The sequence below is a fragment of the Hibiscus syriacus genome, unplaced genomic scaffold, assembly GCF_006381635.1.
Source record: "Hibiscus syriacus cultivar Baekdansim isolate YM2019G1 unplaced genomic scaffold, ASM638163v2 tig00111070_pilon, whole genome shotgun sequence".
Lineage (NCBI taxonomy): Eukaryota > Viridiplantae > Streptophyta > Magnoliopsida > Malvales > Malvaceae > Hibiscus > Hibiscus syriacus.
Window position 1 is genome coordinate 25,394 of NW_024062971.1, and position 20,164 is coordinate 45,557.

General features: G+C 32.6%; 2 protein-coding genes, 1 non-coding gene and 1 pseudogene across 4 annotated transcripts; 2 read left to right on the forward strand and 2 right to left on the reverse strand.

Moving 5' to 3' along the window:
• Window positions 1–100: 100 nt before the first annotated feature.
• On the reverse strand, window positions 101–2,991 carry LOC120151936 (polyubiquitin 11). 2 transcript variants are annotated; one of them, XM_039164243.1, is made up of 4 exons: window positions 2,987–2,991; window positions 1,659–1,668; window positions 1,097–1,147; window positions 127–868 (listed from the first exon to the last, which is right to left on the reverse strand). In XM_039164243.1, the coding sequence occupies exons 3-4, from the start codon at window positions 1,142–1,144 to the stop codon at window positions 227–229; spliced, it is 690 nt and encodes a 229-aa protein (XP_039020174.1). In that variant the 5' UTR covers window positions 1,145–1,147; window positions 1,659–1,668; window positions 2,987–2,991; the 3' UTR covers window positions 127–226. The 2 variants fall into 2 exon arrangements, with proteins under 2 accessions (XP_039020173.1, XP_039020174.1); XM_039164242.1 differs by having other exon boundaries at window positions 101–1,147.
• Window positions 2,992–8,443: 5,452 nt separating this feature from the next.
• On the forward strand, window positions 8,444–8,517 carry TRNAV-CAC. Its single transcript has one exon. It is a non-coding gene; the product is annotated as a tRNA-Val (tRNA).
• Window positions 8,518–8,595: 78 nt separating this feature from the next.
• Window positions 8,596–10,393, forward strand: LOC120151882 (annotated as a pseudogene).
• A 1,329-nt stretch (window positions 10,394–11,722) lies between these two features.
• LOC120151883 lies at window positions 11,723–13,587 on the reverse strand. Its single transcript, XM_039164194.1, has 5 exons — window positions 13,488–13,587; window positions 13,191–13,379; window positions 12,974–13,049; window positions 12,506–12,716; window positions 11,723–12,400 (listed from the first exon to the last, which is right to left on the reverse strand). The coding sequence occupies exons 1-5, from the start codon at window positions 13,515–13,517 to the stop codon at window positions 12,319–12,321; spliced, it is 588 nt and encodes a 195-aa protein (XP_039020125.1). The 5' UTR covers window positions 13,518–13,587; the 3' UTR covers window positions 11,723–12,318.
• Between the last annotated feature and the right edge of the window lie 6,577 nt (window positions 13,588–20,164).

Below are 20,164 nucleotides of genomic sequence, written 5' to 3' on the forward strand. Positions count from 1 at the left end.
GAATTAACATCACAGAACACAACACAAGCATACATAAGAGGAACAAGAGAAGATTAATCGAAGAAGATGCAACAAAATTTAGATAAATATATAATTTTTATTTACTTGAAACCATTATATAGGATATATATAAAATAAAGATAAGACATACGTTTATTTATAGGCTTACACAGAGCCAGGCATCATAATCATTGATATAAATTCCAGAAACCCATAGTCATAGAGTTTAGAAACCACCACGAAGACGCAAGACAAGGTGAAGAGTGGATTCCTTTTGTATATTGTAATCAGCCAAAGTCCTTCCATCTTCCAATTGTTTCCCAGCGAAAATCAACCTCTGCTGGTCTGGGGGAATCCCTTCTTTGTCCTGAATCTTCGCCTTGACATTATCAATCGTATCAGAACTCTCCACCTCCAGAGTAATGGTTTTCCCGGTCAAAGTTTTGACGAAGATCTGCATCCCGCCACGAAGCCTCAAAACCAAATGAAGGGTCGACTCCTTTTGGATGTTGTAATCGGCCAAGGTACGACCGTCCTCGAGCTGTTTTCCGGCGAAGATGAGACGTTGCTGGTCCGGTGGGATCCCTTCCTTGTCTTGGATCTTGGCCTTGACGTTGTCGATGGTGTCGGAGCTCTCGACTTCCAAGGTGATTGTCTTGCCCGTCAGGGTTTTCACGAAGATCTGCATGCCTCCACGAAGACGGAGGACGAGGTGGAGGGTCGACTCCTTCTGGATGTTATAGTCCGCCAAGGTACGGCCGTCCTCGAGTTGCTTCCCGGCGAAGATCAGCCTCTGCTGGTCTGGTGGGATTCCTTCCTTGTCTTGGATCTTGGCCTTGACGTTGTCGATGGTGTCGGAGCTCTCGACCTCCAAGGTGATGGTTTTTCCGGTAAGGGTTTTCACGAAGATTTGCATGCCTCCACGAAGACGGAGGACGAGGTGGAGGGTTGACTCCTTCTGGATGTTGTAGTCGGCCAAGGTACGGCCGTCCTCGAGCTGCTTTCCGGCAAAGATAAGACGCTGTTGGTCCGGAGGAATTCCTTCCTTGTCTTGGATCTTCGCCTTGACGTTATCAATGGTGTCGGAGCTCTCAACCTCGAGGGTGATTGTCTTGCCGGTCAGGGTCTTAACGAAGATCTGCATCTTGTTTGGTTGAAGAGAAAATAAACGAGAAAATAGAATACTTTTGGGTGAGAAAACAAGGGGGCTGAGGTATTAATTTATAGGAAAACTCCAGACGTATCAAACCAATATAATGTTGACACGTAAACTAAGGTGACATATCGACGACCAATAGGCGTAGGATTCGGAATTGGGTGATGACGATTGACAGAGTAAAGAGACTCGGTGCCGTTAGTCTTTCCGTTTTAACGGTGTTCGGTGAACGTCGTTATTTGACGGAAACCGTCCCATTGGAATTAAATGACCCCTAGTTGTCAACTTGTCCGTCGCCGACAGAATTGATTTTTTTTTGGTATAAATGATAAATTTAATCTTTAAATTATATTACTTTATCAATTTGATCCCTTTTTTTATTACATATTGATAACACGTTGAAAAGATTCAATAATTAAAAATTAATAATTTAGTGATTTAAGTTAATAAGTAGATAAAAATCTATTTATCACTTAATGAATAATTTATATACTAAATTTATTTTATTTCTACTAACGTTATAATATCACTTGAATTTTATTTTTATCTATTATTTTAATCACTTTTATTGTTTAATCATATACAATAAAATAAGATAAAAAGATCACACGTGAATAGTTTTTATCTGACACATAATCAATTTTTACCACGCAAGATATGAGGTAAAATCAGGATAATAATTATTATTTAGTTAAATAGAGTAATTTTTTTAAAATTTATTACAGTGAATGACGGACCTATCACATGAGGGGATGAATTTTAAAAAATATATTTTTTATTAGATCTTGTTGTAACGAGGGATGATAAGTTCGAAATCATTGTAACAATTGTCATATATTGTTAATTAATTTCTGAGTTGCTTTATAAAACTCTAATTATTTTTTTGAATCTTTCGACGAATTTAGCCTAGATATGAGCCCATCTTTTAAAAAATTTAATTTTAAGTATTAATAATATTTATTTACTAAATTTATTAGATATTATTTTATCTGAAATATTTTTAAAATATTTTAAAATTAATATTTATTATTGAAAAATTATCCATACAAAACAAATTTTGATTATTATTAGTATATTTTGTTTTACTTAATACAATCCACAGGGTGGAAGTGGAGAAAGAGGCGGAGGCTAGGGGCTCTATTTGTAGTTATTCCATCTTTTTATCGGAAGCGATTAAAGAAATTATTGGGTTGGTGAGACCAGGTGGTGGGTTGTTGAGCACCACAACCTTGTTTCCAAGAAATCGAATATTATATATTTTACGAAAAAAATATTTTATAAAATTTAAATTTAAAAATATGCTTTATAAAAATATTTGTAAAATCTTTTTTTATCAATATATATGGTTTCAGTTAAAGGATAAATGATTTATAAATTTTCCGTATTTAAATATAATAGTTTTAAAGGATATCATATGTTTATTTTTATGAAATTAAATCTATGCATTATTTTTATTTGAAAATATTGATCTCTCTTTTTAACTTATACTCAATTTTACTATCAATTACTAAACAAATAACTATAAAAAATATTTTTTAGTTGCGTACACTTATAGTTTTGATGGATTTGATTCTTAATATTTAAAAATAAATTAGAATTATAAGTAATTAAATTATATAGAATTTTAATCATCTACGTCATAGTTTGTTAAGAATCAAATTGGTAAAAGTATAAACATAAAAATACTAGCAGTTTACGAAAAAATTTAATAAAATTGATTAAAAAATCGTTGTTAAATAAAATATACTTTTTAAAAATAAAATAAAATATAAAAGTTAAATTTTAAAATAATAAAAATACATCTAACATATTTAAAACAAAGTAGAACACAGAAAATTCTACAATCTTCTCGTTGTGAAGACTCACGATTCACGAGTCTTTGTCTATTTATTGGAAATAATTGAGGGTCCGATTCCAATATCTTTTCATCTATTTTCCAACGTTCATTTATCTATTTCTAGAGTTGTTTATGTTGATTTTATTTCTGTTTGATTCATATTCGTTTGAATTTCTTGGATCGTGTTTATGTATTTATTTATTTTTAAAAATATTCATGTTCGTTCATTTAATATTTGTAAATATGTTCATTTAACGTTTACGAACACATTCATTTAATGTTTGACAATCGAAACTCTCTTATTTTTTATTTGTAAGCCAAAGATAAAAGTAGAATGACACAATTAGTCCTTAAATTCCTTAGAATCATATTTTAAAGTATAAAGTACACCTTATCTTCAATTTAGTCTATACCTTCATTAATATTTTAAATATAGAAAAAAGTAAAAGAAAAACGAGAACTACGTAAACAAGCTCATAAATGACTCGACAAATGAGATTATAAATGAGTTTGTTTATAAACATTAAAGAATAGAACACACATTTGTTCGTGTTCGTTCATTTATTAAAGGATAAACTACACAAGTGGTCATTAAAGTTTGAGTAAGTTTTCGTTTTTTCCCACTAAACTTTCAAAACTTACAAATTAGTCACTAACATTATCAATTTGTAACAAAATGGTAACTCGACGTTAACATCTATTAAATTCTATGATGGAAAGCTGAATTGGACCTTTAATGTAACACTCATAACCCATATACGTCTCGAAATACGAATTAAAGATGTTGCATTGACTTTACAAACATTTAAATGCTTAAAATTTTGTTTCTTTTTCTAAGACCTTCATATTTTAAATTTTCAACCTTTCTTTCAATCACATATCATCATAAAAAATAATATTTAATCATTGAAAACGAATATGAATTCAGACAATCATTAAGCATATTAGTGTTGTTTTGTAAAATATTTAGAACTACATAAACTCTGTCCAACCAGTAAAACATAATAATATATATATTCTACTCATTATAAATACTGATAGAGCTAAACTAGATAAAATAAAGCGGTCCTAGTTTACTATTACAAACCATTTAAAAACCAAGTCCGATAAATAGAACTATTGACATTATTATACAGGTCACTAAAAGTCAAAAGTAACATCATAGATGTCTTATTGATACTGATAATATAGATGATCTATAAAAAGATGTTCGGGAGGCTCCTCACTGCACGTTCGTGTCTCTATAAGGACCTACGCATGGAAATCATCACATGCTAAGTATAACTTAGTGAGGCAGTAATAAGCGAATGTGAGATAAAACATAAAAATGTCATAAGTGCAATAAAACGTAAAAAATAATTTAAATAAAGCATTAAACTTTCAAACCCACTTACCTAAGCCGATTTCTTCATCGTAACCTGAAACTCAACTTATTTCATGATTTTATAATAATCATGGTAAACAATATCAGATTTCCTGCCAACTTAACATATTCGTAACTTTCATAATTGATTTTCAAAACCCAATGTATATTTAAGAGGATATAAGGTATATGAGTAGAACATAAGGTGCGCACTAGGCACATCACAGTGCCAATCATACCTGATCATATTATGTACTCAAAGTGCAATCATAACATGAGCACCAACGATGCAATACATAATGTACACGAATGTACCATACTTAACTTGAATTTACTCAACTTAATATCATGTCAAATTTACCTACGACTCTCAATGCAACATACAGTGGGCTTATAGATCACAATATAATCATTTAGTAATCAACGTCTTAAAACTCATAACATTTAAAATATATCATCATAAAAATTCGTATTTGGGCAGTTCATTCATAAATCATACTTGAAAATAATAATATGAGGTAAATCTTGATGCAAATATTATGGAAATAATCTATAATTATAAATTATAAATCATACTTGAAAATAATAATAAGAGGTTGACTTATCGCAAGTTGTCATCAATTATAATAATTAAATAAATAAACTAAATTCATCTTTGCCTCACTACCGAACTTTATACTACTCCTTACTCTTGTGCTTTGTTCTTTCCTTTCGGATCGCTCGATTCGCTAGGTTTATCGTAATCTGACAATTTCATATAATAACATAAAATATTCAAATTATATGTTAGTATCGAACTAACATAATCCAAGCTTAATAATATAAAATAAAAATCTATAAAATGAAATCGATACTTAATCAATATAAAACTAAATCGTACTCTCATCATAAATTCAAACTTGTCAAAATACTCATTAAATTCCATAAATATTTATTTCCATCGTCAACCCTTCAACTTTTTCCAATTACACAATCAAGCAATTAATTTTAAATTCTTTATAGAATTCATCTTAACTTTTCCATTAAATTCATAATGATCTTTCACCATTATGATTATTGCACATTAATTACTAAAATTTCCTGCACCTTAATAAAATGCTCAAATCAATACTTTGACATTCAAAAACTTAGAATTTCATCCTAAACTTTCTTTGACTTTTCAAATTCAACCTGTAACACCCATTACCCGTATATGTATACGAATACAAGTGATAGATGTCACATTATTTATATAAATCGTTTCTTAAGTCAAACTGGAGAAAATCTCTACAATCAAATTCCTAATCAACCTTATTCAATATTTTAGGGTTTTGATTCGATTCGAGCATGCAATCAACCTTATTCAATATTTTAAAATCTCTACAATCAAATTCCTAATCAAATTTCATCAAAACATAAACACCCCCAAGTTTTAGGGTTAGGCCAAAACTAACAAATACAATTATATGTGGTTTGAACATGTTTTAATCATCAAACAAGCTTGGAAATGAATCTACAACCTCAAAAACCTCAAAATCCATCATCAATTTCATAAACCCTAATATGAACATAAACCCTAAAATTTAGGATCTTTGAACTCAAGCAAGATTAACATGCAATATTAGTACCAATTGTAGCTTTTTTTGAATAGAACATTTTCTATTTCACGTCTTAATCCAAAATCAAAAAGAAATTGCTCAAAAATGAAAAAGAAAGTTTCTCTCACCTAAGGTTGGAGTACCACAAAAAATGATAGAGAAAACGATCACATATAACTATAATCTGAATGGGATTGCAAGCAATTATAACTTCCCTTAATGTTGGAAAATGGTGAATTTAATTGTTGGATTTAATATTTATATTATATTCTTTTTGACTGTTACAAATTAAATATATTATTTGAATATTAGTAGGATAATTACTCTTTGAATATGTCAATTTAAAAAGATATTTGTTATCTTTTTAACTTTCAATATTAAATAATTATATATTTTTGTATATTTCAAATTAAAAAATATCTATTTAAGTTTGAATGGTAAAAAGAGTTTTATCTTTTGAATATTTCAAATTAAAAGATATTATTATCTGTTTAAAGTTGAATATTAAAAGATATCTGGTTGGATTAAATGTCTCTTGAAAATCCCTTATAAATAGTGAGTTAACCTGTTATGTTAAAAATAAGTTATAAGTTTTTCACAAGTTTTCAAGATCTTATCTTATCTTGAAAAAGTTTTCTTTACCACTAGTGTTTTAAGTGATAGTGGAAGGCAATGATGGTTTGTGATCTCTGCAAATATGTCACTGTAACTGATTATAAGTTGTTATATCTTGGGAGACAGACGACCAACGAACTCGAGCATCAAAGGAGTGATAAAAAACCTATCTTAAGAAAATTGTGTAGCGACATACCACAACTGATAAAAATAAAAGAGTATTTTTCTTTCTATTTATGAAGTTTAACTTTTTTGTTTATTTTTTTCAAGTTTGATTTTGTCTCATATTGTTATTTTGGTCAATAATCTTAAAAATAGTAAACTCGTTCATTATCTTTAATTTTTATAATGATTTTATTATCATTATTATTTTTCTATATTATTTAGGATATCTCTTTCTAACGGATAACATACAATACACAGTAAAAAACAATTCTGGAGGGGTTTATGTAAAATGTCAAAATGAAAAATTTGTTAGAAAAGAACAATGGACATGTTGTGGCAGTCTTTCTATCAATTTAACTTCCAAAGATGTTAATATCACTATTAGAAAACTTACTGTGAGGGTAACTCCAATGTTTTTCCACACCATCAGCTTCACTGGTTTATTCTAATGAGAGGGGGATGGCGATAGGATCCCAAAGATTGAATCCTCTTCAGAATTTCAAATCACCCCTTAATTTATAGGTCGCTTTGTTGTAAGCCAAGATTGCCTCAGTCGTTTCGAAAGTGACTAACCAGAGACGAGTCAGATTCTTTGGTAGTTGAATCTTGACGACCCATTTCCCTCAACGACGCTTCCTAACACCTCGATAAAACTTGGATTCGTTGGTGAACCCATTTGTCTCATCGAAATCGATTTGGGGCTAATAAACCTAGCCATATGGTTGGTGGGTTGAGGATTTCGGTTAAAGTAGCTAGGTTGTTTGGTTTGGAACTGAAACTGAGTCGGGATCCTGGGAAGAAGAAGGGGAAGGGTTAACGAGTCAAGTCGTCAACGGGTCAAGTAAGCGTTTAACGGTCCAGTTCAGCTTTCCATCATCGAAGTTAACAATCGTTAACATCGAGTTACTATTTTGTTACAAATTGATAATGCCAATGATCAATTTGTAACTTTTGAAAGTTCAAGGGAAAAAACGAAAACATACTCAAACATTAGTGACTATTGTATAATTTACCTTTATTAAATGAACATAAAAAATTTATTCAATCTTATTTATTTAATTTAACAAAAGAATAGAAATTAATTGTTAAGATGACGCATTTTATAAAGTATACTTTCTAAAAATAATTTTAACAGAGAACGTAAAGGAATGTTATAAAAAAATAATAAAAAATAAATATTAGTTATTTAATAGATGATATTGGGCAAAAAACGCCTACAGGGCTATAACTTTTGTAAATCTCTGTTTTAGTCTACAATATTTCTCGACCTTCTTCACAGTCCCCGCCGAATAAAATCAGACAACCGGAGATGAAATTGAGTGAGTGATAAGCTAGCAATGGGGGATTCATTGTTGAAGCTGTTGGTGGTGGTTTCCGCCATGGAAGGGATTTGGAGATTATCTGAACCATGTTTACATAATGAGATTGTAAAAATTAATTAAAATACTATTAATTTAATAAATAATTTTTTTGAATTAAATAAATAACAATTTTATTGATATGATATTATATTAATCATCAAATATAATAATATTACGTCAATGGTTCATTAGATTGTTTCGTCAGTAGAAAAACGTCAATAATTAATTAATTAACGATTTTTATTAAAAGAAACATATTTTGATATAAAATGAGAGGTAAAAATACCCCATCTTTTAGTGGAAGAGGAAAAGAAGGGGGAAAAGCAATTGTAACGAGTTAGTTTAGAAAAACGATGTTAAATTCCAACTGTCTGGGTGGTGTAGTTGGTTATCACGCTAGTCTCACACACTAGAGGTCCCCGGTTCGAACCCGGGCTCAGACATCTATTTTTAGTTGATGGTTCTGCGTCACAAGAATAAATATCTCAAATTCTTAATATCTAATTGGGGCAAACTTTTTTTTTGAGGAAAAAAATGCTTGCGTGTCCTTGTTCCGCCTTCAACCTCCGGGCCACCGCGACGCCGACCAAGCCCAATGTTTCCGACTCAGAACCCGATCCCAAAGTTCGGAAGCTCAAGGGTAGCCCACAGCTCAACAGATGGTACCGTGCACGAGCCTTAAGGTCGGGGCAGAAGCTTGAACGACTGAGCAACAGTAGTATGGCGCTTGAGGTGAACCCCTCGGCTCAACGAACCAGTGAGACCTTGTCTTTTGAACCCACTTCAACGACATACGACGGCGATCGTGAGGTGGAGGAAACAGCGTCCGGGAAGCCAATTTATATCGTATCCGATGGAACCGGATGGACGGCGGAGAACTCCGTTAACGCGGCGTTAGGGCATTTCGAGCATTGCTTGGTGGACCGTGGGTGTCCCGTAAATACCCATCTTTTCTCTGGGGTATGGTTATTATTATTATTATTTATTTACTAGTAGTAATTGGTGATGAAACTTGCATTTTTTTTATGTTTAGAAAGTTGGGAAATTAGTGTCATTTATATTAATTCAACGATAACTTGATCTGCAAAGTTCAGATTGATGATGTTGAGCCATTGACGGAGATTATAAAGCACGCAGCCAAGGAAGGTGCATTGGTTGTTTATACTTTAGCTGATCCTTCCATGGCAGAGTCTGCCAAGAAAGCTTGCAAATTGTGGGGTATACCGTCCACGGATGTTTTGGGGCCGATTACGAAGGCCATTGCTACTCATTTGGGTGTCTCACCTTCTGGTCTTCCCCGAGGAGCGCCGAGACGAACCTTCCCTCTTTCGGATGAATACTTTCGGCGGATTGAAGTGGTTGAATTTACAATCAAGCAGGATGATGGGGCTCTACCTCAAAACTTATGCAAGTCTGACATTGTTCTCACAGGTGTTTCTCGGGAAGACACCATTATCAATTTATCTGGCACAGAAGGGATATAAAGTAGCAAATGTGCCTATTGTGAAGGGAGTGGCATTGCCAAAAGGGGCTTTTCGATGTAGACCCTGAGAAGGTTTTTGGTTTGACTGTTAATCCCTCGGTCCTGCAAACTATTAGAAAAGCAAGATCTAGGAGTCTGGGTTTCGGTGACGAAACAAGAAGTAACTGTTCGGAGATGGATCATGTGAAAGAGGAATTGGAGTTTGCTCGCGGCGCTTTTGCTCAAAATCCTACCTGGCCAGTTATCGGTAAAGATGACTAATTTGCTTTTTTTAGTTCGCCCAACTTTTGATTCTTTGACATGGAGATATTTTTATAGACCATAAGTAACTTAAAAGGATTTAAAAAAATGGTAAAATTTGATATTAGAAAGCTTAAGATGTTCAACATGTTTATCTGATGAATCTTGGGCTCACCTACTGTTACTTGTCCGTGCAGAAGTCACTGGTAAAGCGATTGAAGATACTGCTGCTGTTATATTGAGGCTCTACCATGAACGCAAGCATAAGTGTACAATGCCACGAATATCAAAACGTTACTAATGAAGAAATGAAATGGCAAGTCGTCTATTTTTAAAGGTATGCAGCACTGCAGGAGGAGTTTGCTGCTTCATAATTACTGAGAATTACTTCATAGCTCAGTTTGTGAATTCCAGAGGAGAGAAAATGAAATATAGCTAAGATGAATATGTTTGTACTTCCATTCTTTAGAGTACCAGCACTTCACTGGTTACGAACTTTACTAATTACTAGTGTATATTGATGCAATACAGCCATATAATATACTTATGCAGTTTGTATGAACACAGTTTTCTTTTGTGTCAATTGAACATAAAAAGATTCTTAATAAAGTGACAGCTATCTATTTGTTACTGGTGGTGTCAAATTGTATGATCTGAAACATTGATTTCGTTGAGGAAATTAGTGCCAGAACCATTGAGTGCTTGATCTGCTTGTATATGGTTTTATCCAAGATCGAAGCACAAATCCGTTTTTAGGTGGTCTTTAATTCCTTACCTTAAGAGGTTTTCATTTGGCTAAGACTACTATGTTTTGAGTTTCAGTTTGCTGAAAGGTCATTATGAAGCCGTTTTAGTCCTATACGTGACAAGTTTATCGGTGAATTGTTATGTGCCGTTTCATAATACATTAACTTTCCTTACGCAGCTATTCTGCCTCTCACATGATTCATCCAGACGGGAGGGACTGTTTCTGTTGTGAAGAAGTGGCCTAGGGTGGCTGCTTTGTTCAAACATTTTCTCAGCCCAAGACCAGTGGAAAAGAATTTTAATATGCTAAGAGGCCATCTCAGTACTGCTCTTCATTTTTTTTTACAAGGGGAACAGGGAGGGGCTGCCTGGAATTGAACTTGAGATCTGATGTCAACCAGGACTAAAATGATGCCCCTTAATAGTACATCACAGAGTTAGTCGACTCAATCTCGGTCATCATTGATTTTAGAATTGATGCTTATTGTTGCGATGTAGTGTTACTTTGGCCTAGCAAACATGCAGTCCTAGCCTATGTTATTCAAATTCATGTATGATAATATTTTTTTATAAAGTTCGATCATGTATATGGAGGATCATTTCCCTCAGGTATCCATGTGTCAGATATAAATGTTGAACACAAATCCTTCTAGCAAAAGGAAGAATCGGAGCAGCATAGCTCCTCACATGCACTGTCACCGTTCTCCTCCCGGGTCCCCTGGGCAGGTTGTGACACAGATGTACCAAAACTGCTCGAAAACTTTTCTCAAAACGAATACTTATATCCCCTGGAAAGATTTATTTCTAGGATCAGGTGTGGCCTTATAGAACTGAAAGAATTTTAAAAAAATGTATCATGTATATTGCAGCTTTTCTCGACTGTGAAATTTGCGGTCTTGGCTTGCTCATGGTCATAGCATAAATATTGCTTATCATTCTGTTTTATTCATTACCTGCCGCATGATGCATTTCCTCTTTTACTAAATTCTATTGACATGGTTTCTTAAAGCACCATGATGAGGCATGAAGGTATATCAATACGAAGAAGACACTATCTTTTCCACTTCAACCGAGCCATCAGTGCGAGTTCTAGGCCTGTGGGAACCAGCCTAGAAGCCTTTGGAAAAGAACCGCCACATAGGTAGCCCTTCTTTATCTCTCCAGACCCCAAACTGTGGTCCAAAAAAGGTAAGCAACTTGAGAATGCGCATGCTGTTGTGCAAATATACAAATACTTCAGTGCCTGCGCATCTCAGGCTCATAGCCATCATCTCCCCATTGCTCTCGCTCACATGAAAGCCACAAAGAACAACAAGCACTTGGAAAGTTGGATTGTCAGAAAAAGTAAGGGATCAAAGGGTAACTTTCTGATCCTCCATGTCAACTATTTTAACTTAGAAGATAAACAAGAAAAGCACAAAAAGTAGGATATCATGTTAGGTTCCATCACTTACATACATAGTACATACATATATATATATATGTGTGTAATTTAAAGGAAAGATTCCTTCTCTTTGTCTTAGTGGAGTAAGTCCTTGTTTCCATCTCCAAATTTCCTTTTAAAGAAACCATCTTAATGGCAGATTGATTAGCTTTTGTCATCCCATGGGCCAATTTGTTTCTTTTTGTTCTTCACTGCCGGTCATCAAAAGCAGACATATGTTTAATAAATCAACCACTTGCATCCATTTCTATTGATCCAGCATTGAACTCCCACGCCTATATTGTACTGCAACATATTTTAATCAGCATTGTGTTGGTTCTTTTCCAGATGCTAACCTAAACCACTCTCGTCTCCGTTAGTTTTGCTCATCGACAAGGTGAAGAATATCAGCAAAATCGAGCCTATGCTCGACCTGTCAAAGAACAAAAAAGTTTCACTTCGATATATCAAATCAAATTTGTCGAAAACTGTTTATGTATTTGCAGGTGAAATAGCATTAATAGCTTTGCAAGCTTACAATGTGGCAAATAACATGAGAACCCTCTTGGGATCAAGCAGCCATGGTGTTGGAGGCCGCCTGCAACCATTTCTCTTCAGACTAAATCTGCTTTCGGTTGCTGCGGCGATACTGCCTGTTGTAATGGTGATCTGATGATGGACTTGTTGGTTGGTGGCAGGATCGGTGGTCCCAGCAACCACCACGGTGGGCTTTTGAGGCATACAAGACCCTACCAGGGTAGTTGAATTACCAATAATCAGTGCTCAATCTTGGAAATAAAATCAATGCAAACTAACAGGTATTTTACACTGAAATTTCAAACAGGTCATGCAAAAAGATTGCATTCAAGAATCTGTACCTTGCACCAAACTAATTAGACACCCTTATGTACATGGTAAATTCAAGAAAAATAGAATCTCTTATTTTTTTCCTGGAATTTTCTTCTGGGAAAATTGACAATGCAATTCTGAAGAAAAAAGTTTGTACCTTTGGGCGAAGAGCTGGGACCAGGAGCTGTAGTCTTCTTGTTATCTCGTTGAGACCCTTTTCGTGAAAGGTTTCTCTGCAAAAATTTTCTAGTCAACCAAACAGGAAAAAAAAAGGATATTCAATCATGAATGAAACTGGGTTTTTTAGATGGAAGCACGTGTCATTACAAAATACATCATGTTTTGAATTATCCTAGAAAAGAAAGGAAACTTACTGTGATTCTTGGATTGGGGTTGATTTCATCATTGAATCCTCCATGAGAGAAACTTTCCATGTCGATAACAAAGCTATCGGATTTATCAGTTGTTGTGTATTGGAATCCATTAGTATGATCCAAAACTGAAATCTTTTGAGTTGATATCTTCTCTTCCGACATACTATCCTCGTATGAAGATGCCGAATCCTATGAACAACCCGACCAGACACAGTCAGAGGAAGCAGAAGACAAAAACAGAACAGAACAGCGGTTACTTTGAAATTAAGATCAAAACTGAAGGAATACTATACTTACCAACTTTTGATTTTCCTTCATGTCCATCATTTTCTCGGGAAAGTGAGAGGGAGATTAACGGAAAACAAGAGAAGCAAGAAAACCAATAAAGGAAGTCCCAGAAGGAAGAAGTGGTGGGATTATAAGATTATACCTACAACGTATTCAGTGAGGCAGTCTCAATCAAACCACTTGGTTACATTGAAAGAGATTTTCTAACACCAAAACTACTCTTGAAATCAAAGAAATCTCGTGATTTACAAACAAGACTTTTTGAAAAATATAATAATAAGAAGAAAACACCAATTTCAAAGGAGAGAGAACAGTTGCAGTAGAAAGACAACTCCTTTTGTTTGTAAACCGGGCTGGTGAAAAGAACTGACTTTATAAACAACGTTGGATAGTTCCTTGGAGTGCTTCTTTTATTATAAAAATATAATAACTATTTTAATTTAATCATTGAATTTTATATTAATATTTATGTTTCAAATGAAATATTATTGTTATTCCTTAACATATATCGTGCTCAAATTTAAGTTATTTAAAAATAATAATTAATGATATTAACTTTAAAATTATTTATTTATTTAAATGATCCCATCAAATTATATACATATAGAATGAGACATATATGAACATCTTTCTCTATCATTCAACAATCATAAATTGTTTGGGGGCACATGTATCAATTATTGTGTCCAAATAGAACCATGTTTTGTGTTAATTTTCATAACATAAAATAATGATTTGTTCATTTAAATCTATATTATATATTAAAAATAATCTTAGAATAATAACAACACTAAAAGTTTCAAAATGGGTCAACTAATTTCTAACTGATTAAAAAAATAAAATAAATTTAAATAGGGAATGATCTATAAATATAATTGTGGTGAAGGCAATGTTTGTAGCGATGGCTCATGTTCTTGGCACTATCCAATAATTTAATTGGATAATTGTACCAATCAACATGTATTTTTATCTTAAACAAATCATTTTTATCCATTTTCAAAGGCAATAATGGTTCAAACTAGCAGTCCCTTTTCATTATATGATGATTTTATCGACAATTTTGGTTTATTTATTACACATTTATTGTAACATCCTCAATCCGTACCCGATCCGGATACGAATCCGATCACATTGAATTTTTAAAACATTTACTTTTACAAGATAATAAAAATACTAACTTTTATTAAATCAAAATGCATACTTTATACAATTTCTAATCAAAGAGTTTACAAAACTTAGAAGAGCGTATACAATTCAAATCTTATATGTACATGCCAACTACATTCCTTCCGACAAAATACATAATATTCAAATACTTTTCTAATCTAATCTTTGGAAAGGAGAAGCTAACCTGTCTTGATCCTCTTTGCTCTTTAGTATTCTCGGAACCTACGTGTGAAACATTCACATACTAAGTCTATGACTTAGTGAGGCATTTAGACTTATAATGGAAACTCTAAGCACTTAACAATGCATGAACATTTCATACAATGATATCACATAAAACCATATAACATTGCATATAATCAAATGTATACATACACATAACTCGTCATTTCCATCATTAACCTCATTTTATTATCAATATTATTATCATTCATATCTCTTAGTCATATACTCTTGTACCTAACATTCTTAACCATCATATGACTCATTTAACCAAACAATACACACAACATCATATACTTCTTGTAACATATTTCATATCACAAAGCATATACATCACATACAATGTATTTTTTGTTATCTCTTTATTAGCCCATGTATACTTCTGAGAACTAAAGATATGTGAGTACATTGAGGTTGTGCACATATGCTGTCACCACAGCTCATATAAATTCCCACTAGGGGTACATAGAATTTGTCCCGAAGGACCACATAGATGTCCCGAAGGACCACTCCTTAAGGATCACATATATATTCCAAAAGACCAAATATGCGTCCCGAAGAACCTCATATATGTTCCAAATGATTACATATATATCCTGAAGGACACATAGAACCCTCGACTCTTTGCATGCCAACCATACCCCTAACTCTCATATCACATAATATGGGCATTATCATTGAGTTTGTCACATATTTATATAATCACACAAATCATCACATAATTATATCCTTGTACTTGTAGTCTCATATCTTCTTTTCACATAGATCATGTAACATTCTCGTGTAGTCCATTATCGTATAGAGCATATCACATAGCTTGTTTCGTGTAACTTATACTTTGTTCTCTTATGATCACATATTCATATAATCCTTTATGTTTATATCACATAGCTTATATTATCTCCTCATGTAATCACATATATTATTTATATTAATTCACATGGTTTATTAAACCACATGTATTCACATAATTCATGTAACATTTGCAATAACATATAACACATACATTCATATTCAAGTACTTAGCCACACATAACAATCATATCAAACACATGCTTACATTCATGAATTCATGCATTCTAATTTAGGAAATAGACTCGTCGCAAGTCTTATTTCCATTAAACATCATATACCAACTAGTATGCACTCACTTGAGCCTCACTAGCCAATTCGAACACTTATGATTCTTGCGTATTCTTATATCTTCGAATCTTCTTGGGCTTGTCTTTGATCGATATCTACACGAATATATGACTTATATGAATATCGGAGTTTGAATTGCTTATAGCCAATCAATATAACTTAAGCTATACGAAGTACTAAATTAATAATTTCCATATAAGTAGTATCAGTACCCTAAGGTACAGTACCGATACTTCTACCCTATGGTATCGATACTATGCTTCAGTATCGATACCTAATTTCGATTCTGGAATTCATCTTCAAAATGGTACCAATACTTTATCAATGGTATTGATACCCCCAGTATCGATACTAATCCTTTGTTGCTGATACTCCTTGAACAATTTATCAACTTTGGCCTAATGGTATCGATACTTATTCAACCAGTATCGATACCCATACCCCCTCTTTGAAGTATCGGTACTGAATGAATAGTAGCGATACCCCTTGCCTAGAATTTATTTATCTTACCCGAAAATTTACCGAACTTACCTAAATCTTCTACTATAACGTCCTTTTAAACCTTTATACTTATCTATACTTATTCAAATCATCTTATATCCATATAACACATCGTCATCTTCAATATTTCATCATAATTCTTGAAACCAAGAATCTTACTAAATTTTCAACATGTTCTAATTTCATTTCTAACACTTCTAACTTCTTAATTATATCATTGAAAAGTCAAATATGGTTTAAAAATCCACTTATAACTTCTCCCTCATCAATTCACTTAAATCCTCCTTTGAATAAATCACTCATAACTTGTCAATCTCTTAGTTTTACACCACTATAACCTTTCCATAAGCTTCCTTAACAATCCAAGAATCAAGACTGACCTTAAAATAAAAGAATTAATCCATAGAAAGCATACTCACCTTATGCAAGAAGAACCCACGATGGAGAGGAGAAAAAAGAAGAACATATAGAATTATGGATTTCCTTATTACTCATCTCCGTGTATATAATACCATCCTCTTAAAATTTTAATTATTCCCTATCAAATGACCATTATGCCTTTTTTATTTCCAACATTTATTATTCAATCATGTTCAAAGAAATTCCAATTAAGCCCTTAAACTTTTTAATTTTTCTAAATTGATCACCAATTTTTAAAAACTCATATTTTAGTCACTAGCCCTATTTTTGGGATGTTACAAATCTTTCCCTTTAAGAAAATCCGTCCTTGAATTTTCACTGCACTAATAAAGGAAGATATTGTCTACACATATCCTATTAATATTCTCATGTTGCTTCCTCAATTTAATCTTTCGTATTACCGTTAATAAACTTGCATTTCATCCCTTCAATTCTTCAACTACATTTTTCCTTTGTACATCCATATCATGTCACTTATCATGTAGATAATAACCTCAATTCTTTTCACTCAATATCATAAATCAATCAATTTCCTTCATCAATCTCTAATTACCTTACAATAACAACCAAACCTTTATTCCATTATCATCTCAAAAATAACACACCTATCATCAACACTTGATCAAAGAGAATATAATCATTTGATTATATCTTAAACTTCCTTAATACCTATAAATCATTCCTTATCTCTCTGACTACATCTACTTGACCAAGAACACGCCTTAAACCTTTATCATATATGATTAAGACATATACTTTACGAAATCAAACAATCTTTTATATATCCTTACGTACTTTTCTTACTTATATATCAAACTTATAATCTGTACCTCAATATAACTCTTATCATACTTGATCCTTTAAACTCCATCTTTTTATTTTCCTTTCTAACTATTCTTTCAGAAATCAAGATCTCCTTGTAACATGGGTCATATCTTTTCCTTCATACTCTCATACTATTTTCATATCACTTATACTTATCCATGCTTGCCAATCTTTATCGCATTTTTATAACTTTAATAAGTAACTCTACTTGCACAAAACCTTACTCTTGTAAAATCCTTATTCGGATTACAATACACTTATCCCTTTCTATCATCTTAAACTTTTTTATCAATCCTTAACTTCCTTCAGACATACAAATCCTTATCTCATTCACTACATCACATTTACATGATCAAAGTACATAACCATATCCAAATCCACGCCATACTTGGTTAGCTTAACCTGATATCATCTTCTAATCCTTTAACTCTAATACATTTACTATCATATAATCTTGTTAGTTAGCACTAACTCTTTTAATCTATGGAACAAGCCCTTATCAAACCAATCATATACATCCCTTTTCAGTCAAAATCTTCTCAATGGTATTTTACTCAACTTATCAAACCCACACTCTTATTCATACATGATTCAATTCTATGGATTCAAACTCAAACATTCCAACTTCCTTTGTTTTATAAACTGATCACTAATGTACCTATTCTTAAACTCTTCATAAACAATATCTACATCACTTGATCTTTTAATATTCTCAATATAACATCTATCCACTCTACTCTAACTTGTCATCGTAGCAAAGGAACTACTCCACTTCAGAATAATGGTGATCCTCTAATACTATTCGGATACGTTTTCAATCTTCTGGAAACAATCCTTAATTTTTCAACCCTGAGGCGTCCACTCTTTATCCTGCCTGGCCAAGGTGTGAATTACTACCACCATCAGGTCTATCACCTCTCACTTTTCTTCAGAAATTTTCATGGTCAAACATCTAATATAACATAACAATTTAATCTTATTAACAAGATATCATACTTCTTACACTATCAGATAAAAAAAATTCACTTTGTGTTAGCATGTATACATTTTAAAACTCATTTGACTTCGGTCTAAGCCTAGAATCGGCTAAACCTTAGCTCTGATACCATTAAATATAACACCCAAAACCCGTACCCGACCTGGATACGGATCCGAGGTGTCACATTGACTTTTCAAAACATTTACTTTTACAAGATAATAAAAATACTAACTTTTATTAAATCAAAATGCATACTTTATACAATTTTTAATCAAAGAGTTTACAAAACTTATCTGAGTGTATAAAATTCAAATCTTATATGTACATGCAAACTACATTCCTTCCGACAAAATACATAATATTAAAATATTTTTCTAATCTGATCTTTGGAAATGAGAAGCTAACCTGTCTTGATCATCTTTGCTCTTTAGTCTTATCAGAACCTACGTTTGAAATATTCACACACTAAGTCTATGACTTAGTGAGGCATTTAAACTTTTAATGAAAACTCTAAGCACTTAACAATGCATGAACATTTCATACAATGATATCACATAAAACCATATAACATTGCTGTTGAAAACATTTTGATGTTTCGATATAACAAACTAAGTATAAATGAATTTTAAGATTTTACAAATGATTTTATAAAGAATATTCGGTATAATTATTCGAATATTTAAATTGTTACTCCAAGTCTTTCAAATGTCATTTTTAATCCTTACTCAAAGTGTAAAATTAAGTTTCAATCTTAAAATAATCTCAAATAATTTTACAAAGTATTTCGAACCTTTTCAAAGCAAAAAATTACAGTTTGTCCAGAGGGAACTGTTGAACTATGTTTTGATATAACAATTTAAGGCAAAATGTTTTTGGACTTGAATTGAATTTACAAAATGTTTTTGTACTTAAATTGAAGTTTTAAAAGGTTTCAAAAATAATTCAAAGTCCATTAGAATTCGAATTTGAACAAAAATGCTAAAGGGTGTCAAAATGCATCCATGCACCCATGTAGTGCATCCATGCACCTGCACTAGTGCATCGATGCACCATGTAGTGCATCCATGCACTCCATTTCGAATGCAATTAGTGCATCGATGCATCCTGCTGTGCATCGATGCATCTTGCCGTCTATCGATGCATCTTGTTGTGGATCCATGCACCAAGGCTGCAACGGCTAGTTTATTTGAATTTAATGAAGGGGTATCGATGCACCTTGATAGTGCACCGATGCACCATGTTATGAGAAGCCTTTTTTAGTAGAAAAATCATCCCCAAATGACTCCAAAACATCCCCAACAATTATATACGACATCAAACACATTCCAAGCTATAAATACAAGCTAATGACACTTGAAGAAGCAAGATAACAACTATCCAAGCAATCAAACACAAGAGAAGAATTTTTCAATCTTATTTCATCTTTCTC